The 25,204-nt window shown below is 38.4% G+C and overlaps 1 protein-coding gene across 1 annotated transcript in view; it reads right to left on the reverse strand.

Moving 5' to 3' along the window:
* SPOCK1 (SPARC (osteonectin), cwcv and kazal like domains proteoglycan 1) overlaps nucleotides 1-25,204 on the reverse strand; it is a 257,135-nt gene that overhangs the window by 81,793 nt on the left and 150,138 nt on the right. Inside the window, exon 5 of the mRNA XM_031598373.2 lies at nucleotides 3,425-3,557. Within this exon, the coding sequence (XP_031454233.2) occupies nucleotides 3,425-3,557 (133 nt within the window). The remainder of the gene's footprint in view (nucleotides 1-3,424; nucleotides 3,558-25,204) is intronic.

Below are 25,204 nucleotides of genomic sequence, written 5' to 3' on the forward strand. Positions count from 1 at the left end.
GAATCTCACTGTCCCAGGTCAAGGACAGAAGGAAAGTCTACCTTGCTGGGAGTACAGAGTCCAGCTGTGACCTAGACAAGGGAATTCCTCACTCAGCTGGGGATCAGACAGATCTCACTGCTTGCCAAGCCTCTGCTGTGCATCTCTTCTATCAGGAACAGCATTAGCTGTGTTCTCAGAAAGGCTGAGTACCCATCACACATAACAGGCAGGGTAACCTGTACAGAAACCACAGCTGAACAGCAGCACCCCATGCTTAAGGGATGGATAACCCAGCCAACATCTGGTTTATGAAAAATCTGACCATACTGCACTCTATTCTCAACACTCAGACACTACAAATGCACCTTTACTGTCCTTCCGAATGCAGACTCCTCCTAGTTAAATGTAGCAGCTCTCACAATGAGCACATTTAACTAATAGTGGCTGGTTATTTTGGCCATTATTTTGTCTCCAATTTCAAGATTGCTGGAAAATTATTTCTCTTGCATATCTCTTAATATCAAATTTGTTACCTGATGTTATGACAACAGGAGGTGATTTTTCCATTTTCAAACAAAGGCACGATCACAGATTGAATTAGTTTGCAATGATTTAATTAAAATTTGCAGAACAACAATGTACCTAATTAGAAGCATAATAATTATACCAATGTACCTTTCATCTTTGAAGGCTGCATTAGTCATTGAGGTGGTATGTTTTGTAATTTAAGACCATTCTTATTTTCATTTTCTGATTAGTTAAGTGCAGTCACTGTCATGTTCAGGTAATTGCTTTATTAACTAGCTTAATTAAACTTCCTGTAAAACTGACAGCTACACAGTTATTCTTAATGTGTTGCTGACAAAAACATTAACTAATTACACAGTGCTCTTTACAGAGCTTACTTACCTCACCAGCTTAATCCACTAGTGCCTTAAAGAGCTTTGAACACTGACTGCAATATACTATAGAAATGTTTTGTACTGCTGGAGCATTAAGCAGAGCTCTTTATACTCAGGAAACAGCAACCACTCTTTAAAGTTTATAAGAGTGGAGAGGTTGCACACATGTAAAAACACTCAAACAGGAAGGAGTCTGAAATTTTAGCCTGATGTAAAACACTGGTAGTTCAAAGTTGACATAAAAAGGCTGATAGAGTTTCTCTAACACTTCCACAAATACAACATTCTGCAAGTCCAACAGGCACCAAGACCTATTGGTTCAAATGCTGTATGAGGACTGAGGAGCTACAGACCACACCTTCCATCTGCATTCAGTGTTTGCCATATCCAAACATGGAGATGCCTGACAACTTCAGAATCACACCCCTCACAAAACACATTTGTTATATGGAAAACAAAGTTTTAATACCTAAATGATGCAGTCTATGAAGCAGTACAACTCATATGAAAATAAATCTAAATAGAATTGGTTTTAATGAGGCTTTTTTTTTTTTTAAATGGATTTTCAAGAAAATCTGCAATGCTGGTGGATGCTTGAACCCAATGCAGGATGACAAAGTGAGCGAGGAATGCGATTTCATTTCATGCTTTTCTTATGCACTATCAGTTGCTGAGTGTCTCTAGAGATGACCAGCAGTAACACCATGTCCCAGGAACGATGTTCAAAAATATGCCACTGTTGGGCCTATAACATTTCCCTTGCTGCTGTGGGAATGGCTGTCTTTAAAGAATCCTAATCCCTTTAGTCAATGGGGATAGGCACAGATAGTGCCCTGAATCATCTGTGCTGTAATTAACATAAGTAAAATGCTTTCTTCTAAAACACCATCTCCAGAGAAAGCACTGGAACAGAGTGAGGCAGCCTGAGGATTAGCAAACAGTGCAAACCAATAGAATGACAACATCTTTACTATGAGGCTATATAGTAAAATCTTCCAGTTGTTCTTGCCCAGATAGTCTGTACAACTAAGACATCATTTGGAAGAATAACAATTAAAAAATGCATTCTAGGTTCTTTTCCTGGAACTGAACCCTTAATTATTTCTTGAACTTTCATGAAAAATTGAACAAATCAAACCAGAAGTCCTTCACCTTCCAAATGCTTTATCAAAGATCATTCTGGATCAAGTTCTGCAGTCTTAATTTTGCTTTAAAGGTCTGAAATTAAACTTTGAAGAAATAGATCTTATGGTTAAAAAAAGGTCAAAAAAAAAAAAAGGACTGAGATAGTGCTGATGCAAGAAGGCAAGATGCACAAAAATGATTTAACAGGATGACCAGGTATGCATCAAAGGCTATTTACTATAGACTTGTTCATCTTCTATTCTCTAGAGTCCAGAGGTAAAAAGGTGATTTCAAAACAAGCTCAATTTTAATCCCTAATGCCAATTCTGCATTACAAAATAAATACCCCAGAGTATTAAAGAATAGTTTATTTAACAGGCAACTTAGAACCATTTAGTGGACACTATGTGCAAGAAAATTTCTGCTGATTTGCTCCTTTGGCTATGCAAATCCTTCAGCCAGAACACAAGACAGGCTTAAATGAATTAGCTGCGGCAGCATTTTAATATCTGCATCTGTTAATGGATGAAGTACTCAAGCTGCCCAACTGAGAATGGAGCGTAACAGTGCACCATCGTGCCTGTGTCACAGCAGTCAGTTCTCCCCCCTTGATCTTTTAGTTCCCCTGGATATTTCAGAGGCTCTGTTTGGATTTTAAAGGGAAGTTTTACTGACTGTCAGTTTTACCTTGGATGTAGAAGGAGAAGAATACTTTAGAGGCACTCCCTAAACATGACTTCCAACGCCTGAAGCGCTGTTTATGGAACATGCATCTAAGACATGGAAGGCTTTATTTGATAATAAGAGATCTGGACTGCCGAATGACTGTGAAGACAGTTTCTTTTATTGAATCAAGCCCTAAGGTGCTCATATTTTTAGTATAACAATGAGCCAATTTATCCCTGCTGGGTTATGGGAATTTTCTTTTTTATGGTACCATATACACTGCATCTGGCACACCAGAGCATTAAAAGAGATGTAAACAAATTGCTATATGTTAACACAGTCTGAGAAACAAATAAAACCAAGGACAACTGCCCGTCACAGAACACAGACACTGCCACGTTGTTTTAACAGTTGAGGACCAAATGTAAAAGCAAGAAATACCCTGAAACCTTCTTGAGTGAGCAAGACATTTTGGAGGAATTTCTGTTGCGTCATCAGCATTGGAAGCATTCTACTTCACTAGCAGGAACAAACTATTTTGAGAAACACAAATCACGACAGCCATAAAATCCTGGGTTGTCATTCCAATCTGATGTTTGTCAGATATGTAAAAAGTCAATTTATCAGCACTTCTTGCACAGGAAAGAGCTGAAGTAGACTCTAATTTAATGCTGCCTATTAGCTATAACTATTACATCTTTATATTCCATTCACAGTTAGAAGGTCTGCAAGGCACAAGCAGAACTCACCTTGGTAGTGTACGTGTGTCCATCGGAGCCGCAGACAGGGCTGGCGTGCACAGTGGGGCATGGCTTGCATTTCACCATGTTAGCTGGTCCAGCCCAGTGCTTCTGAGCTAAGTTTCCTTTCTTTTGTCGAATGCTGTAAAGCAAGAGACATCATGCTTTTTGAACATGCTTGTGTGAGACAGAAGAATGAAAGCTTCTCTGAAGAAAGCATAGCCTGGTTTTCAACATAGCATTCATTTAAAGCAAGTAAATTAAATACAGCTCCTAACAGTGCTTCTAAAATACAGCATATTCTTGCAGACAATCTGAAAGTCATAAATTGTTACCCACTATCAGACTAACAGTGCTTGGCAGGTTCATTCTGATATCTACAAACAACTTCACTTACACGTACAGCATTTTGTTAAACCATGCCACGTTCCCTGTGAACCATACAAGCACTGTTAAGTAGGTGGTATCTTCATTGAGTTGCCAAATTCAAGCCTGTAACTTATGGCCAGGCAGCTCCATAGATGCCTAACACTACTTCTTTTCAGGGAACAGAGAGTTATTAAAAGCATTTATGAAAATAAATTATTGTTAAGGTTGAGTTCAGATTAAAAGCAGGCAGCAGCAATTTGAGAGGAAAATTGCTTCAAAAAAGATTACATTATGGTTATAAAAATTTACAGACAGATAGAAATCAAATAACATTGTACATGCAGTAGCTGCTATGCTCAGATCAATGGCAGTGCCACCAGGAACACCGGAGTGACAGAGGGCATCTCCAATTCTACACAAGCATTTGTACCACAATGTACTTGATTATTACATTAAAAATGAGTACGAAATGACATCTGCTTTGAAAACTTACTGCAAGCCACTTGGAATTGATTCTGATTAATGGCTCATTTTCCTATATTAATGAACTACTTGGCTGATGCAACATTCACTCATTATCATCAGCATACTGATGGAAGCTGATTAAAAGTTTGCTTTATAAACCACAATCCAAAGTTACCATACAGATACACTTAGGCCATGAACATTTGTCTCTCACTTGAAAAAAAATTCACAAGGAAAAGGAAAGCATCACATCAACTTTGCTGGAGACTTAAGAAAAATAACTGCCATCTGCTCCCATACTACAGTTAAAAAACGATATGATACAACGATTCAGCTAGAAATCTCTTTCAATGCACTGCTGAATAACCTTATCACAGTTTTAGAAAAATATATACGGATATTTTAAAGCAATTTCACTACAGCTTGCAATTTGCAACACAATACTGACTGATGTAATGACACATTCAGTTGCTAAAATAATAAAAATTCTATTCTTTCATCTCGGTTCAAGCTTTCTTCTAGTCTAACCTTTGTCACAGAGATGACTAGCTCGGTAAAGAAGATTATGTCCACAGAAGGAATCCAATCATAATATCACAAACTATGAAAATAGAAGCAAAGTATTAAAGACTAAACTCCCTTGTTATTTTGAAGAAGTTTTCTTAATCCACAGAGCAGCATCCCTCTTTCAGATGCATTCCGCCTTGCTGGGTTACCAGTGCACCACATGCTGAACACCACAGATATGGGGTTGCTTAGTTCTAAAACTCAGCAAATACATTCTCTGTGGTGCTGGGGCTGCACAAACCACTTCTTTAATTTTTCTATCAGTAATTCTGACTTCTCTGTAGTCCCCTGCCCTCTAACCGTGTTCTTTTACTAAGAGTCAACGTGTGTTTGGATATAGCAAGGGACACTGATGAGCGGTCAATGGAGATACAGCACACAGAAGTGCTGCTCTCCCTATGGAGCCTTTGATTGCCACAATCTCAGAAGAAAAACCTTGTCTGTCTTTTGAGCAATTTTACATAAAATTTTAGGTCACAGAAAAACAGTTGAGAAATGCTAAACCTGAAACATCTGTGTAATGCTGTAATCATAGTATGGCCTGGGTTGAAAAGGACCAAAACGATCATCTAGTTTCAACGACCCTGCTATGCGCAGGGTTGCCAACCACCAGACAGGGCTGCCCAGAGCCACATCCAGCCTGGCTTTACGATGGAAAGCACAGTGATAGTAGTGGCATGGCACAATCCTAGCCTGCAGGAAATGCAGACAAGCCCCAGTGCAGCAGCCATAGACACAGAAAGGAGAACTGCTTACCTTTGGAAGGCCTCAGGTACACAGGGATCTCCAGGGAGATACCCTCACCTCACTGCCAACCTTTAAATGAGGGATGGGAAGGGGTGGATCCTGGCTCCATCCCTTCCAGTCACTCAGCTGCACTGCATGCACCTGAGTTTCCCTGGGCTGGCCCTGCCTTCCCACCAGCTGCTCAATCACTGGTTCAGGCAGTGTCTTAGCATTTCTGCTACAATCTCTCAAAGCCATTAACCATAAAACATTCAGGATGAAGATGAGTGACTAAACTAACAATCTACATTAAGTGTAGATTGAAGTTCTTAACTAGACTGATGTCACTCAAAGCCTCAAGGTCTTGCGATTTGTTAGACAAGCCTAAAATACATCACACAGTATTTGTGGACCAAGGTATATCTCTTATACCCTTCAAAGAAATGCCTTCTCCGGGAAGCTCAGCCCAACCTGCACAGAACTATAGCCTCCTCTTCACTTCCCTGCTCCTGTTTTGGCCACTTCAACCTTGGTACTACAAAGCCACTGTTTACTACAAGATTTTTAGAGAGCCAGTCATGTTTTCCCTCTTCCATCCTCACAAAATAATAAAGTAATTAAAGGCTGTCCAGTTCACGTTATTTCAGCAGATAATAAAGTCCGGCCTTTTGCATCATTTTATTAATAACAAAGAGAACAAACACAGGCTAAGCTCTGTTCCTGTCTTGAAGTCAGTGGTGAGCCATGCAAGTGACAGCTTAACCTACTCACATCCCCTAACTAGAATGGTTTCACCTGGACTTGAAGCATTTCATTTACAGACCTGGATGGGCACAGCATTGCTCCTCCCCATTTCATCATGAGAATCTTCTTTTTCATACTAAGGGGAAACTTATCCCCTCAAAACAGAGGAGTACTTAACAACAGGAAGAATTCACAGCAGAGTATGTCCCAAAGCATTTTGTTCTTTCCAAAGGAAAAATTCAAGTTAGCAAGTTTAGAAGCAAGGGATTATTGCAAGAAACCTGCAATGATTGCTACCACCTGGGCTTGTGATTTAGTTGGCAGTGCAGCCCAGTGGCCATTTTGGTTGCAAGAAACCATTTTGGTTTCAGAAGTAACTTTATTCTTTTAAAGCTACAGTTCTGCCAAAAACATCAGCACAAAACATCACTATATTTGAAGAAAGCCACAAATTGTTTTTTTCAGCTTGGTTGAGTAAGAAATAGTTGAAAATTTTCAGTGGATGCCCAGATCTCCCTCCTCGCCTTCAATGCCAAAAACACAGGTAAGCAGTCATGTCCAAGAAAAGGTCATTTTTTTTCCCCCAGAAAAAACCTGTTTGATTTTTTTTTTTCTGGAGAGCCATTTTGAGAGGCAGGATAAGAGCTCTGGAAGCTGTTCTAGCCTCTAACCCCTAACAACACATCAAACATCCAAACAAACAAATTAAAACCTAGACAAGAACTTGGGCTGCCACATGCAGACAGCCTGCAAATCCCTTCTCCGTGGAAGGGCACATTCACACGCACTCCTGGAGCGTGTTTTGCTATGCTAATCATCTTGTTTTAGAGTAAATATGTCAGGAGCAAGGCAGGCCAAAACAAATTAAACCCTGGTTGTTTGTTTGTTTTTTTCCTGACAACCAACTTTAATTCTGCTTCCTGACTCAGAGTTGAAAGGGTCCACTCCAAATCACTGGAAAGCAACCACAATGCAGAGAGAACAAATCAGGGGCAAAAGTCCACCACACCTATAAAAACAATGAAACCAAATACATTTCATACTCTAGGAGGTAGATGTGATTGTATTGCCTGAGCTTTAATGTGAATAGAAAAACACTGCCTGCCATCGCTTTTCAGGCTGATGAACTGAAAAATATAAGATTTAAGGAGCAGCTAAGCTTTACAGAAGTTAATATCTAAAAATTTTACTGCATAAAGAAGTTTCAGCATCTAAAAACACTCATGCTTAAGCACAAGGAGAACACAGATTGACTCAGCTCCATTACTCACTATACAGATATAATACTTACCACATGCTGTGAAAACGTAGGGAAACCACATCTGCTTTGCTCATGGAGGAAGATGAAGCGTGCAGTAAGATCTCCAGACACCCTCATTCCACCCCAGATAAGCACACTGCTCAACTTTCCCCTAAACCACAGACCCACACTCCAGCACCAGTCTTCTTATCTTAAACTTCTGTTGTAGAAAATACCAGAAGCTCAGGAGAGCTGACTCCACCCAGAGTTTATTGCTTCCAGGTGTGCCTGGGGAGCCAGAAGCCAAGCCCCAATTAGAGCTGAATTGTGCAGCTGGCAGCTCCTGCTAATCCCCGAGCCCCATCACAGCTGGTGAACAGCAGCAGCTCTGCAGCCCTTGCTGCTGGGACAGCCTGCCAGCAGGGTTTGAGCTCTGCCTTCCATTCGGCAGAAGTTTGTCTAACTGAATGAGCGAAACGTTGCACTTTTGGGTTGTGGTTTTCAAAATAATAATAATTTAAAAAGTGTGATTCCTGACCAACATTGCTGCTTGTGGTTCTCATTTTTGCCTGTAACGATCCTTAGTGTGTATATATACAAAAAGCCCGTGGGCAGGCTGTGACCAAAGTGGAGGCTGTTGCTCAATGATACTTTGTGTGAAAGCTTTTGCAAAATACTTTTGCATTTTAGACAGGTATTAGACAAATATTCTCAAGTTTATTTGCCTTGGATGATGCAGGGAAAAATAAAACCTTTTTGATGTAAAATTTTTATAGGGAATATTTTGTCTTTTTAGGTCACACTCAGCCTCGTGTTCAGTTGGAAGGGATCAACAAACAGCATCATCTGCAGGCTGGTTGAGCAAAAGAAGGATAAGCAGATTTTCACCACACCCTTCCAATTCTTGCACAAAGTTCATTTTGTTACCATTTACTGAATTAATTGATAGACTTGGAATCATTCATTCGAGAAGGCAATGATCTCTTAGCCCTGTTCTGTATCTCATCTCTCCTGCTGATGGACTATAGGTGTGCTGGATATTGCATGATATAACTATGCAAAGTATGAAGACATGAAGTTAAAGGTAGCGCCTTATAGATTTGATACAGAATATCTCAATTTAGAATATCAGTTTTTAACTTTGAGACAAAAGCTTTTAAGAGAAAATGAACATATTGTGTTTTAGTAAGCTGCATATTTTAGCTGCATAAACTAATGACAGTAAGTCAGAAAAAAATCAGAAATTTTAACATGGCAAAGTATATCAATTTTTTTGCTTCAATAAACGTGTCATTTCACTGCCAGCTAAAAACAGCCAAAATATCAACAGATTATACAAGCAAGACCGATTCTGTGCTTTTATGTAATTACATTTGATCTTCCAAGTGCAAATTCAATTCCAGCTGTCAATGAACTTTAATATTAATAAAGAAATAAAATGCACTAGATTTCATGCTTTTCATCCAGAATGCCTACCATCGTTGTAGCTATAGTTCTCTCGTATTTTTCATACAAATATAAAGTTTAAAATGGAGTTTATTTGCTAAAATCTACAAAATTTACTTTTCTTTTTCCCCCCAAATTTGCAAAATTAAGGTTATGTTACTCCTGCTCAAGACTGGCTATTCCCAAAGGTGTGTGCAACATATTAGCAGGTAAAACAGTGATGATTTTAGTCCACTTATAAATCAGGCTCCTTTGAGCATGGGCTGGCAGGGTTTTATTTTGAAAGTGCTGCCAAAGTTTTGGGAGGAAGGAGGCAGTAGGTAAAAAGTTCTTCCTTTGGACTTTAGAATGTACTTAGTGATTTTATTGGACAAGAAAAAGACACTTCTTTACACAAAGGAGTTTTTGTTAAATGGATTTTCAAAGGTCATCTGCAAATAGCAGTGTAAAATTTCTCAAGTAAAAATAAACAGGTTACACAATTCCTTCTAACAGAAAGTGTCAGGTAAATGAAATAGAGAGATTGGTATGTCTCTGCTGATTCTTGAAGTCACTGTTTCAGTGATGCTACACAAGCAAAGAATTTGGCTCAATACATGTCCACATTACTCACAACACTCACCTCTCTCTGCTTCTGCTTCCTACAATAATACAGCTAATTATTTATGTTCTTTTCTGAATGATATTGAGCTGGTCCAGAATTTTTTTGACTAAAAAGGCCTTAATTAGAAAATATCAACTGGACAAAATCCAATTATATCATGGTGATTAACTGGAATTACTGGATGTTTCATGAAATTGCCACTGGACATCTACACGGAGTGCCAGCTTATCACAAGTGTAATGCATGTGGATGCCCCATCTCTGGAAGCATTCGAGGCCAGGCTGGATGTGGCTCTGGGCAGCCTGGTCTGGTGGTTGGTGACCCTGCACATAGCAGGGGATTGAAACTAGATGATCATTGTGATCTTTTTCAACCCAGGCCATTCTATGATTCTATGATCTGTGATTCTCCACATAACCTTTGTGTGACCAGGAGTAATGGCCATGGAGATGGTTCTCAAAATTTGGATTTGCTTTATCTTTCTTTCTTTTCAGGCCTCATCTCCCGTCAATGGCATTCATGCCATACAGTGATGCCATACATCACATAAAACCACGTATTGTAGTAGAATTAAAAATTTCAGTGCCAAGTATTTGTGCTTTCTGAGAAGCTGGCAGAAGCTCTAGAAGAGCACACTCACATGGTTTCCTGAAGCTCGAGCAATTCACTGTTGAAAGAGTTTAAAATGTACTGCCTGTACCTTCCCTATGGCTTGTGCAGTTTGTTCTTGTCTCCCTGAAGGAGGTTTATCACAGGAAAGATAAACCCTGTAGTGTCTGGCTATTTCTGCCTTCCCTTTGTATAAGCTGTTTCTCTTGTTCTTGAGGAAAAGAATGACAGAGCTGAAATTTGCTAGCTTAAATGGCAACGCTCTCTTCCTCTTTGTATCATTTTTGTGTCCTGTTTATTGGAGCCAAGAGTTTAGCCTCATTTCTGCAGCTTTTATATTTTTGTACGTGATCTGTATATACCCTGAGCCACAACCAAATTCCCCTTGTATTCAACATATGCAAATAAAGCAAGCTACACACATTACCCTGAAAAAAAATGTCACTAAGCTTTTGAATTAGACGTAATCTCCTTATTTAATACAAACACTGTAAAATGAAAATGGACATATGCATAGAGTCATTTTTCTACTTGGCACTTGCACTTACTTTCATATAGAAATAATTACAACATATAGGGCTGCCTTGGCTTTTCACTGTCATCCTGTTGGACTTAGAGGCTACTGTTTTCCTTGATTTCATCATTCAAAGAAATAATTTCTATCTGATTGTACCGAGGCTCTTGATTACTTTTTCTTGCTGCCTTTGTATCTCCCAGACATGGGCGTTTCCTTGGTAGATGCGTGAAGATTCTTAATGGGCTGGTGGTGACTGAGTGCCTTTCTGGCAAAGCAGAATGAGGTTTATGTGAAACTTTCTTTTGCAGTAAACAGGAGGAGAAAGAACACTGACTCCCCACTTGCTTCCTGTGCTTTCAAACGTTGACAGTAATGAGATTATATCAGGAATTAACTCTGTCTGTTGCTGGAGAGCACCAGGAGCCATAGGACTTTCTCAGGCAGCAGGCTGTACTTGGAAGATAGAATTGGAGATGAAAAGTTTAGGGAAGAGTGAAAAGGAAAATCCCATCTGCTGAGGTGAAAGTGTATCTGTAGGTGAAGCGTCATTCTGATGAAATGCAAAACACATTTCCAGAGGAAGAAGAATTCAAGAAGATATAAGGAAGAGTCAGGCTTTTACTTCTAACCACGAGTAAGAAAGCAGTATAAAATTAAGCACAGGGGAAGCAATGCATTGGGAGGAACATATCAGCTAGATATAGGAAGGGATGACCATTTTGTTATAGCAAGACATTTTACAAGAAAAAGTCCTGACATGTTTTGCAGGTGAAAAACCCTGAAGATTTTTTCATGCATCCTTCCAGACCCAGTGAGCAACCAACTCTTGAAAGAGATCAAAGGGTCTTGCAGCCCAGGGTGCTCAAGGTTATTGGTTCTGCAAGATGAAGGAAATTTTATTTTTGGCAGTTATTAAAGGATCAGAAAATTTGGAAAGGCTGACATAGATTCAGAGGTCCAAAAAGGCCAGAACAACCGCAGCCTGTTAGGCTGACTGCTGTATGCAATACTGCCACTGGATCTGTGAGAACCCTCCTGTCTGCAACTGCTTGAGCAAGGTCCTTCAAACAGCAGCAAGGTCTGTGTCTAGACAGCTTTAATATGGCATTTAAATAGGGGCAGTGTTAAAAGGCCAAGACAGCTGGTTCTGCACAGTATCAGGATTGGTCAGTACCTGCATCCTTGTGAGATGTTAGTACACATGGCCTTACTTGTTCCTGGATTAAAAATTGTGAGATTTAGTAGTTATTAAGGTCATTAGAGATGTATGTGGATTTCTGCCTTTAAGCACTTCAATACATAAAAATGGTGTTTAAAAAGTCCCCTGCTTTCTTGGCTAACAGATTATTTGGTCTACAGGCAATTTCATTTTTAATCTCAATTTTTAATGACTTGCAACTTTTTACCTAATCCATATGTTCTACAGCTGCACAGATATGGAGGCTGGCAAGGCACTCAAAGGAACAGAACCAAAACAAGAAATCCACACAAACATAAAATCCCGGTGTTTTAAAAGTCATTTTGGTCTCTGGAATAAATAACACAGCTTCTAAACTCTGCCTCTGTTCTCATGAATTTTCATAAGAGAATTATTTTCCTTTTCATCGTTATTTTTATACTAACATTCAAAGGATTTTTAGACAGCAAACTATGTAAAAATATAATGAAGTGCCTTGAATTCCAGAGGAGGAAGGGACATAGCAGGAAGTTCATAATTAAAGCTGGACTCTTCTCTACCACTCCTCAGTTAGTAGGAATCTTCAGCAGCCAGTTCTGAACCCTGGATTCTGCACTCTGTGTGCAGCCCTGGTACTTTGCACAGCGTGCTTAGAGTTGAAGCATGCAGCAGATTTAGTATCTTTGTTGGCATTGACTTTCTTTCTTTGACAGCCTATGTGGGTTTTCTTCCCTGCTACTAGAAAAGAACACTAAGAGGATGCAGTACCTTTTCTCTGCCCAATATGTGATTATTTTGATATTAAAATATTGTATTGATCAAGTCTGCCTCCTTCTGCTGGTGGATCTTGCCAAGATCAGTGAGGGAGCCGAATTGCTGATGGTTGTGAGATTAATCTTAGCTTTCACATTTGGTAGGGAATATTTCATTCAATCAGACACCTTCAACATTGTTTTCACCAAATCTGAAGAGCAGTCACTTTCCACCATTTCTCTCCCACTGCTCATATTTCAAGTCACAATGGTGGGCAAGCAGAAAGGTGCAAGTTACTTAGGAAAGCCAAAATTCATGGCAGGTTTCTTGGCAGCATTTGACTGCTGAATGTCCCAGAGATCCCAGACACACAGGCTTCAACACTGACCTCTTTCTGGGCCAAGTGCAGGTGACCAAAAAATCTAACATTACCAAACCCCAACGTCTCATGTCCCTGCAGACATTGCTAGTTGGCAGAATGAAACTTAGGGACGAACAGGTGGGCTGAAATAGGTGGCAGACCCACTCCAGGATCTGCATCAGCTCTGTGTCTTTCAGTACAGTTTACGACCTGAACTTATTTTCTAGCAATGGTAGCAGATCAATCACAGGCAGCATATACCTACACACCAAAGAGTCCTACTGCCCAAAGAGGCTGAGGTGGTGGGTTTATTTATTTTTTTTCTTTCCTGAGACATAAGGGTTCCAAAACCTTGCTGTCACTTTGCAACTAGAGGGGGAAAATCAGTGAGATTCCCCCCCTCTCCCCCCCAACTTCCAATCCAAGCATCTTTAGACAGCTCAGCTGTGTTCTGCTTCATTATGTTGATTTTGCTTTTCCTAAGGCGAATAACATGCAATCCTCAAAAAATTGACATGTTGCTGGTAGGGATGAGAAAGCAAATGCATTTTAAAAATATAGTAATATTCTTTGCCCTTAAGGCACTAAACCAAATGTTTCTTTTTAAAAATGACTGCATTGTACTTCTGTTGTGTGAATACTTGCTAACAGTGTAACAAACAATCAGTTACAAGCTGTGCTAGCAAAATATTTGCCCCTTCTGACACATTTTATTATGAGAGGGGCTTATTAAATTCACAAGAAGCCTACAGCAGATTAAACTCTTGAGGATTTTTACAATTAGCATACATTACCTAATATTTCATATGTGGTTTTTGAATAGAATTGGCCTGTCAAACAACAGCCAATTAGAAAAAAAAAATCTATCAATCCCAAAGCCACCTCCAGAGTGTAGTCAAAATCCACTATTCAAGGTCGGTTCGGAAAATCATCAGAATGCAGTTTCCTATGTCAGAATAAAATGAATGTTAGTGAAATGTATGCTAACCAAACCAGTTATAAATATTATAAGGAGCTGGGTAATTTTAAAATCCCATCCTTCTTAGCATCTAAATAGGCTAATGCTCCTGTTGCTTATTCAGCACTGTGGATTTGCAGAGCTCTGTACTATGAATGTCTAAACATTCTGATGAATTTCTCAACGTATTCAGTGCTGTCTGTCTGGTTCTTTGATGGTGGAGATTGAGCTCATAATATCTACATCATTCCCAGCTTCTCAAATGAGGCCATCAAGAACATTACCCATCTTATATCAGACTGTATCTTAATGAAAGGTGACTAGAGCTTCAGGAAACTCCCAAACCAATAGAAAGAATTTACATAATCGTATTAATTTATGATACTAACTGAATGCACATGATCCAGTCTAGGGACAGCACGTGCCAAAACACACCTTTAGGTAAAATTTGAAGATGAACACAATCGACATACTTGCAGAAACTGCAAGATACACATTTCATGAGCTACTTCCACTGACTTATTAACGTTTCTCTTTACTGTGACCTTAAACCATGAAGCCTATCAACCATGCATTACAACCATCCATTCTTCCCATGTTCCTCAAATATTTAACTCCAAAGGTTCCCGTACCCATAGAGGCTCAGGCTGCCATTAAGTTGCAATGTAGGCATATATTTACTCCTGAAGGTTTCAGCAATTTATAGCACATTTCTCAAAAGCATACTATATCATCTGAGTCTCAAACAGTGATATAATTAGATATATAGCATTTCAATACCTGGTACTTATACGGGTTTTGTACAAAAATTTAAGGAGATTTAAATATTTGTTGCTTATTTATTTAAGAGGAATCAGTTTAGTACAGATTATGTTGTTGGCTGGAAATGTGTCATCTTATTTTGAATCACCCCTTCCCACCTGAATTTCACTTCAGCATTTATTTCCCTTTGTTTATCTAGCTGTGATCCAACACACATCTATGTCCTTTCCACTCTGATTTTGTCCCCATCCGTCCTTTGTGACAGCTTTTAAGAGACAGTGGACTGAGCAAGGATCCACATTTCTTCACCTCTATCAGTTCATTTGGTTTAATCCTGAATTAACGGTCTTCACAAGAAATGGCTGCTGAGCACATTTCCTTCTGTCCTAAACTCTGTTTCTGAGCACCCAGATAGATTTGACAACAGCTTATCTTCACTGTCCTCCTACCAAGTATTGAATCCTTATACCCTGTTCTTGTTCTTTCTTCCCACCATTTTCTGTGCTGCCCTGGTACAAAGCTAGGGACTGCACTCATATTTTTTGGCAGTACTTTTTCCCCTCAGTGTTCCTGCATTTCCTCATAAAGCACTTTCATTCTTTCAACATCTCCCGGCTGTCATTTGCCTTCTGCCTCCTGCCCTCTGTCACTTTCCTCCAGCCCTATTTTCTCAAGATCTGGCTGACTTGTTTAAGGAGAATTTTATACAATTGTTAACAATTTTGGTGCTCTTTCCTACTAACTCTTTCATTTAACCATTTTTATTCCAGTCCTTCAGCCCAACTGCCCTGCTCTGACCTCCTCCCAGCTGATCTCCTTTTCCTTTCACTTTTCCACTCCTAGCTCTGAAACTTCCTTCTGCCTCACTAAACCTCAGAAATTAGGTCCCTCAGTGAAGAAGTTATTTCTTCACTTACTCTTAACTATTCTTTCCATCTCTGCTAGGGAGTATTGTATTAAGTATTATATTCTCTCTAGGTTGTCTCTCAGTGTCATTTTGATGCTTTGCCTCTGAGAATCCAGTCTTCTTATCTTTGTACATTTCTACCTGGGAAGTCTGAGAAGCTCTGTAGGCTCTCTCTGGTTTATTCTTCCATCTATTTTTCCTATTATTATGATTTCTTCTCAGGAGTGTCTTGTCCACATCAGAAGCTCACTATGTTAAAGCTAAGCATGGAATTGTTCTTTTCACATCAATTTCTGTATTTTTTAGTCAATTTCTCCATCATCACACTTATCACCTGGACTTATTCTTCAGCCATTTTCCTCCTTTCCCATATGCAAATCTGTAATTAACAGTTTACAGTTTATTTCATCTTGGTCATAATCCTAAGGTGTCAGTGACAAACCCATGCCATACTCGACTATGAACTGGGCAGGGTTTACAGTTCAGCCCTCAGTATATTGCTGATGTGCTGTCAGTGAGTGGGTGAAACTCATTATGAAATGAATAACTCTCATTGTTTCACCAAAAACTGGAATATGAGTTTCTGAAAGAATGATGAACCTCGGTTCTACAGGCAGCTGGTTAAAAATAAAGACAAATTTCTGAACTAACAAAGGAACTAATTAAAACACTCTCAGACGTCTGAGCTCTTTCTTTGCTAAGCTAAAATATTGTTGCAAATGAAAAATTTATACACAGATAAAACACAGCAGCTCAAGAAATTAACTATGGATGAGGTGCTAAGTGGGAATGACCACGGTGTAATTCAATTTGGCACCCCTGGGTTTCAGGTAAACTGGATTAGCTAAGACTAGAAAAGTCTGTCAAAGGACTTGAGAGAGATTTAAAGCCAGATGACTACACAGAATAATGGCACACAGCATTACAACATACAGCAACGAAGAATGGACAGACTAATTTATATAACGAAACTACAACATGTCCTTTCTGTTCAACATGGACCATCAATTTAAATGCCAACAAAGTACAAAGAAAGAATTTACAAAGAAGAGGAAAGAAAAAGCAAGCGACACACAAGCTTCCTGTACTTCAGGAAGCCACCATCTGAGGCAAAAGATGGATGCTATGCTGAAAGAGCAGGTTTGTTTTCCTAATGGCATTTTAAACTCATTTTCACTAACTCTCTTCTCTTGGCTTCTAAACTCTTTAAACAAGGGAACAAAAATCTTACATTATGCTTTATTATTGAGTTACAATAACAAAACTAGCACGTGCAGACACTATTGGTTCTTAGTAACTTTAATGTTTGGAAGATACAATTCTCTCAAGTAACTGCATAAAAAGAGATGAATACTACAAAGACACTACTGGCATAAGCCATAGCAGGGCATGCAATAACAGGGTATTGGTGCAGACCAGGTGGTTTTTGAGGCATAATGCATGGTGTGCTACTGCCAAGTAATTGAGGGTTTGAAAGAGCCTTTCTCCCACCAGAAGATGTTAAAAAAGAAAACTCCAACTCAAGCTTAAAGGTTTCAAGATTAACTGAAGAAAAAAAAAGCTTGTATCAATTTGTGTGAACCTTTCTGTTTATCAATTTTCTTCAAGGTTTAGTCTTTCTATTAAGATTAAAAAATGCTAAAAAAATCCAAATTTGTGAAGAGACCAGAATAAAGTTTCTCACCAAGAAAGAATACTAAGAAATTGATGTAATGAGAAAGATTACATCACACTTTGTATTTTTAAGCCTCTTGAGTTTTTTTGCAGACAGAAGACTCAAAATCATTGCCAGTGAAAGAAGAGAAAAATCATATGAAATTTTAAGGCTGCCATCTCCATCAGTGACAGTTTAAATGCTATTTCAGAACAAAACCAGGCGACTTTCACTTTGTACCATTAAGGTAATTTACAAACAAAAACAGTTCTTAGAGTGATCACAATCCCAGGCATTCACAAGATTTGTGAAATCCTTTTTAGTGGATGTTGCGGGCCGAGCAGCAGCTCCTCTTAATGCTCTGAAGCATTTGCTTTTCTCAGAAAAGTAACAAGAGAGATAATGATGGAAATTACCTATTTGTCAGCATGCAAAGATAATTCTAAAAAAAAACCCAACCCACCAAGCACCCCCAGGAAAATAAAGAAAAGGCAAATTGTGAGCTATTGGGAATGTCTGCTCTGCAATATCAACTTACAAAAGATATTATCTGAGAAAATGGGGAAGAAATGAGACTGGGAATTTATTTTTAATAGTTGGCATTTGACAGAGATCAGTGAATATCCAGGCAAAGAATTTCATTTTTCAGAAATCATAATCCAGTGTTCGTCGTCTCTAACTGTAGAAATAAAATGTGAAAGAAGAAACGCGAGATCACTTCTAAATAATGAAAACAAGAATCGAAATGTCTCTGGATGCTTTTCCAGGAGCAAAGCCACACTCTGTCTCTTGAGATAACCATAGAAGAAAACAATGTCTTATTTCTCTAGCTACAAAAGATAATTGAATACTCAAATCATTTGTGGGTAATTTTATGATACAGACTGTTGACAATCTTTAGATAAAATGAGTTTGTCGTGCCATCAAGACAGGAGGTACTGATTAAATCAGTCTGATTTTACTAACTCCTCAAAGGATGTACAATGGAAAGTCTTGGGAGAGGATTGTGTTTACTCTTCCATTAACAACAGCAGTACAGACTCAGCAGAGCCAAGGTCTCAGGTGAATGTCATTATCATCAGGCTACTGAGTTAATTTTGTGTAATTAATTAAATATTCATTTGGTCAGACAGGGACAGATACCAATTTGACAGTCCGGTGACTAGGGCAGTCACCTAGGCTAATGAGATGAAATCCCTTCTCTAATTAACATGGAGAGAAAGGAATAAAAACTACAGACTTTGAGGGAAAGTTTTAAAACATAAACCAGTCACCACTTATCAGAAGAACCAGGAGACACTTCTACCTGAGAAAGAAGGCTTGAATCTCTCTTGCACATTCTACAGTTGAGGTTTACTCCAACCTACTTACATTTCCAAACTAAGACACTTTCTTGTCAAAAACTGTTCTGTACATTCCAGAAATCTTTTGTTGAATTGACAGGAAAACCATTTTGTCAGAAAACTCTAGAACATGTCTACTCAATACTTACAGCTGAAAAGCTGTGTTTGTTTTATGCCCATTTCAGTTCCCACTTTCTCAAAATGTGCCAACGTGAGAAAAAAACCCAACACCTCAGCAGGGAGCTTAGCTGTGCAAACGGAGACAAGAAAATCTGTACAGATAATACTATAAAATTAAGAACTAATCCAAGAACAAAGGGAGCCCATCCACCTCATGATGCACCACATTCATTAAAAATAAGTATTGCACTTCTAAGAACTGTAATTGCAGCATTTCATTCCATGCACACTGGCTGCAGTACAAGTTGTCACTTCCACCTTCCCCCTTCCATTTGCTAATAAAAGTAGGAAATAAATGCCTGGATTCTGCTGGAAACTTTGACTTTTTAAATTGCAACCAAATAACATGTATTTATTTACAATGAATCTTTCAAAATGTCATTGTTAAAGTAGAGGACATAAATCCAATAATTGATAGCAAAATGGAGGCTTGATAATTCTCACTTAACTAACTTGCAGACTTGCTAGTCTTCCTGCACCTGCTCTTCCACAACAATTTAAGAGCAGAGCTCTGCAGAATTGTTTCTTGGTAATTACACTTCATTTATGTTACACAATCTATCATGATATATTTTCTATTTACTTATTTATTTTTGACAGCTCTACATTGTAGCCAGCTAGGTGGCTGAGAATGAATATACAGCCCTTGATAAAAGATAAGCAGTCTCACGGACTGCCTATTCACAGCCTTCAGCCCATCAGTTCCCCCAACCCAAATCCTGAGGGCTGCAGGCCTGAAGCAATGACTCCTCTTAGTGTTAAGGAGCCTTGAAGTGGCTTGTTCTATGATAAAATTTGGTCTTTTGACAACTGGCATTGAGAATTTAGCACTGACTTTCACAGCAGATTCCAGGGAGGAAGAATAACAGGAAGAAGTGATGCAATGAAAGAGAACTTTCTTTTCCTTTTTAGCTTCTGAGGTTCAAGAACAACTTCTTTTGAATTATTAGTGAAAGTTTTGCATTGGTGATGTGAACTCTTGATTACAAGGCATACTGGTACAGTGTTTCCTTCCTTGAGTCCCCTAAAAAATGGGCTAAACTCCAAGAAGTGTAAAACGTTACACAGACATATAAAGATTTTTCCCTCCCCACATTTTAAGATACTTAAATGCTCACAGGAACAACAATGCCATATATTAAAGTACTGGTCTAAATCCAGAGGTCCAAGCATTATTTAAAGTGTCTTCAGGTATTACTCTTTTCTGCCTGAAGAGTTAATGGCATGGCACTGCCTTTCTATTATAAATTCATAACCAGAATAGTAACCTCTGCCTAGACATATTTAGAGAAGCAAAACATTTTGGGTTGACTTCCAGCATCATTAGGACTCTCACTGTACAGAGCTTTAAAGAATTGTACTTCGGTGGCTCATGTCCATAAATAATGTCAGTCATGGTTCACTGGTTGAATTAATCTGATGTAAAATGACTAAATTGAAAATCTGTAGGTTGAGCTCTTGATGAGTTCTGGCAGAGCCCTAAGAAGGCAATCATAAGCTTATTAATGAAAGGAGAGTGATAGAAATTGAAATATTAAAGAAGCAGGATGTAATAGATTAAAAGTTAATTTTGATAACGTAACTTGTACCAAATAAGAAAATGAATGATGCAAGGAACTTCTTTTTTACTGTTTTCATAAGTTGCTTTCCAAAGTAAGCTATTAGACTGAACTGCGTGGCTTTGAAAGGGATAAAAACCATGAGTCCACCTTTTTTAACTTCTTGTATAAGCTGTCGCCCACGCCTTCATTGCTCATCTATCGCAAACCAATGTGGGAAAGGTTTCAGCAGTAGTTTTAAGCAACCTCTGACTCAAAAATGAAAGCTGAAATACTTGCTGAGGAATTCCTTAGGCTGGCCATGGGTGTGACTTGATCATTTTTCCTAGGGAGGTTCTTTGCCCAATTTGATGGAGGATCGTAGGTGTTGTATAAGATGGGAAATTCAGCAGGTCTCTGCTGAAAACCACATCCACCTTCAGATGGGCTGTTTTCCTTCCTGATGGAGTGGAAAGCCATGAACTGTGCTCTGTGAGAAGCACGAAAGAAGTCTGACCTAAGTCATTAGAAATTCAGCCTGCTGATAACACTATCTTTCACTACTATTGAAAGGTTCTAAAACAATAATTGGAAAATCTCCGAAGTGTAATGGTAAAATACAGAAGTTTTATGAGCAATAAAGATCAGTGTTTGGTAAGTTTAGAATAAGATACGATTGTAAAAAGCAGCAAACTGACCAGCATCAAATGAAGTGCAGCATTCTTTAAGATCTAATTTGAAAACTTCATACAAAATATATTGTTTGTAATATTCACTGCAATTGGATATATAATGCCATTTATCAAAAGGAAGATTTTAAAATGCAGTACATTTAATACATTTTCCAATATAATGGCATGTTGGAAATTGAAGAAAAGCTTTAATAAAACTCTTTTGCTGCAAATAGTCCCAATCTTACAAAAACATGCCTTTTTTAGCACTAAAAAGACTCTTCTGTGGAACACATTCATGTCCTGAGGCTTCTACAGAAAAACCAGCAATAAATTTAGAATCTCCAGTAAACAGATTACAGTATAAATAGAGAATAATTTTCAGAGCATTGGAGGTCATTTGTAAACATTAAATAATAATTTCTGACTCACTGGAGAACTCAACAGATTTAAGACAGGGAGAAAACAGTAAAGCTATACAAATTAATTAAATATTACAGATTTGCTTCCAGCAATTCGATGGTTAAGATTTTTAGCATATAGAAAATAGAGAGAGATTAAGTCAAGAAATATAAACTATTGGGAAACGATAAACTTAATATACTGGGCTGTGGTAAACCAAGAAAGACTACAGAATCCAGGTCCTTTGAGGATTAATGTAGTCGTAGGGAAAGTCAGCCAGCAGCTCAAGGTAAATTGAAACCTACAAGGTCTACAAGGTCAGTGGTCAAATATGGCACTGCTGAAAGGTATGCTGAAGGCTTGTACAGCCGTCCTTTTGTGTCCCACAGCTGAATATAGATAGCTTCCTGTTTGCATTTTAATGATAGTGATGGTAATGAAGATGTTTTACAGTTGTTTGAATAAGTATTGAAAATCCAAGAATTGCCCAGCTACTTCATATTCAAAGCTATTATTTTCATACAGGGCCAGGATACACAGGCACTGAGTCCCACCAAACTGTATTTGTTTGCTCATTATTCACATGTTGGCAGATCTCTTGACATTTGCCAAGCAGATGACATTTACACAACTACTGTTTTCATTTCTTAGTCACTCTAGACTGCATAAAGAGCTTTCCAGACAAAAGAGCCGATGTCTCTTATGCTATATATAGCTGACAGTCCAGGTCAATAGTAAACAAATGCCTCAAGGGAGGTTATGGAGCTTTTAACTCAGCCTTCCTCCAGATAACTCACAAACAGCACAGACTGAACTTTTAGAAAAACTCGGTTGGAGCCTGAGATTTTAAGAAGTCTTCATGGGAAACAAGAGCTAGATTAACTTTGGATGCTAACTCTTGACAAGCTGCATCAAGAGGATTGTATATAACCAATTCTGCAGCCAACAAAATAACTCAACGAGACAGTAAAACTTTTAAAGAACAAACACTCTATTGCCCTTATTTTATCCTTCATATATTTGAGTTTTCCTGCTAGCTTTGTTCTCTATTAGTCTGCTGCACAAACACCTATTCCCACGTTCACTTCCAGAGAGGCCTTTTACACTAACATATACTTAAGTATTATAGTAGATCTCAGAGCTCTAAACACTGAATTTTATACATAGTTTACATGTAATGCTTAATTAGATATAGCCTCTTTCCCCTCCACACCCTCCTTTTCTTGTGATGCAAAAAAAATATGTGTTGTATAGAGAAAAGAAAATTTGGGTATTGGATGTAGAGAAAGTCACCTTAGAAGGAACGATCCTGCAGCAAGTGGCATCAAGATGAATGTATCTCAAAGTACAATACAGCCAGTGACAAAAACCTTCAATCTTATCTCCAAGTCTCTTAGAAGGAAATAAATTTGGACCAGTAGTGTTGTGGAGTTAAAGCATCTGGATTTGTGTTGGGCTCTTTAAAGTCAATGAAAGATGATTTCCAATGAATTCAGTAAGCACAAGATTTTGCTCCATTTTTTTTTTTTTTTAACAGAGTAACAGCCATTAGCAGAAAAACATGGGATTACAACTATTCTTCTCTTAGTAGGATTTCTTCAGAAATGAACTTTATAAAGATCAGCTTAAATACAAGTCTCGGTCAGCAATAAGGAAAACATACTGGGTTTGGATGCCTTCTGTGTTTCTGTAGTTTCCTCACTTGTAATGTGGGAGATGAAGTTATGATCTCAATGCTGAAAACTGTAGATTCCACCAGAGTACTTCAGGGATACTTCATGGATAGCAAAGGAAGAATAGAGATGAGCCTAAGAAATTTATTTTAGTTTGAATTAAATGTAATGTTTCTATTCAGGGTGAAACATGCAAAATGCTATGTAGAAATCCTGGAAAGAGCAAATTCAACATAGGTAACACAACTCTGGACTGAATATCCATCCAGAGATACACAGAATATGAAAGGCAGAATTATTATTCAGAATGTTCAGTGGAAAGCCCAAATGCAATATGGACTTCCAAATTGCAAATATGGTACATGGCCCACAGAAGGAGACTTAAAGCAGGGAATGGGTGGAACAGGCAGTTAAAGAGGAGATTGATTTAAGAAATTAAGAATAAAGTCTCAATAATCAGTAACTCAGAGGGAATATTATATCTAAAAATGTGTAAAGACTTTAAATATCGAGATGATGAAGTGATAATTTTGGGTTTTATTTCTTTACTGAACTCAGCAGTCAAACCCAATTAGCTCTGTTATGGAGGAAAACTGTCATAAGGAAGCTCTCTTTATGAGGAGCAAAAAGTAAGAACATTTGCTTAGTCTAGCAAAACCAGCAAAGATGATTATTTCAAAATAAATACTGAGGAACCACTTAGGAAAACTCCAGAAATTTTAGCTGGCTTTGAATAAATTTAGGATAAAAATTAGCAGGTGTCTGATCAGAGCACTGATGCTAAGGATTCTTCCTGCTGGTGTAGAGGGGCAGTAAATCTTTTCATCTTAAGATAGAACTCAGTAGGCTAATGAAAAAGTTTATATGATACCACTGCAGAGGGATTGAACTTAATGAACCAAGAAGTCACTTCTGGTGCGTCTTTATATACTGCTGAAAGGAACTATTATGAGGAGGAATATCAGAAAGCAATATTCAATCCATCCAATAATATAATCTTTGACTGCACAAAATAAAATATTTACAAATGTTAATTAAAGTATGAAAGGTAATTGGTTATTTCTTATTCTGCTCGGTGTAATAACTTTCTGATGATAGCAGAGGTATCCAGAGGCATTGGTCTGTTTTTTAATGAGTGCTCTGATATTGTTCTAAAAGGAGCTGTGCAGCAGGAGAATGTCTCAGTGACCCTTGTGTTTCCTCTTGTACTTGCAGCATCCTCACGGTAAAGCAGAGCACAGTATGACAGGAGTTGAAAAGTCAAAGACAATGACCTTAGCAGTAAGACATCCACCTCAACAGCCATGTGCTCGGTGACTGTGAATGAAAAAAGTAAAACCCCTGTTGATAGCAGGAACAAGTTCATCTATTTCCATTGCCGAAGCTGACAATGATGAGGTCTACACTCTCTAAAAGCTATTATAAAAGAGCTGTGTGCTATCTTATATTTCAAAAACTCCTCATGTCCAATAGGAGACAGTCACCTTGCACTACTCTAATGAGCTCTAAAGCTGATAAAGCATGACTAGCAATGAGTTAACTGTTCTGGGAAGAGAAGTACAGAGTGGCTAATTGGCTTTGTGATGCAGAAAGGCTGTTGGTGACAATCCTCTTGTCAGATGTTGAACGATTTCCACAGGAGATATCTGCTCTGCCTGAACATACTTCAGTAAATTTGCAATTTTCTGTGAATGTCTGAAAATGCATCGAAACATCAAAATGCATAATGCAAAACAAGGAAAATGCTTGGGTCTCTGAGTATTTGACTTCAGCTTTAAAGATGAATGCAATACTCAAAGTCAAGAAAAGTGGAGGTCTCTACATGTAGCCATTCCTTCCAAACACTGGCTGATGTTCAGAGGTCTTACCTTTATGTGTGTTGAAATAGTCCAAACTCAACAGTGCTGAGCTGGAGAAAGTCAGAAAACAGCCAAGTAGGTACATGAAGTCTTCTCTGTTGAAGACAAAGGTCATGGACAGCTTCCTCCAGAAAATAATAACCTGGAGGAGCTTTGTGCAGAAACTGCTGGCAGCAAGACAGTTAGCCTCACGATTCAGGAGGGAGTTTTCATCTTGACTGATGAAAGCTAGTCTCTCCACAGACTCCCTATGGACTCTTTAGT

This window comes from Phasianus colchicus, chromosome 15 (assembly GCF_987193195.1).
Source record: "Phasianus colchicus chromosome 15, bPhaCol1.hap1.1, whole genome shotgun sequence".
Taxonomy (NCBI): domain Eukaryota; kingdom Metazoa; phylum Chordata; class Aves; order Galliformes; family Phasianidae; genus Phasianus; species Phasianus colchicus.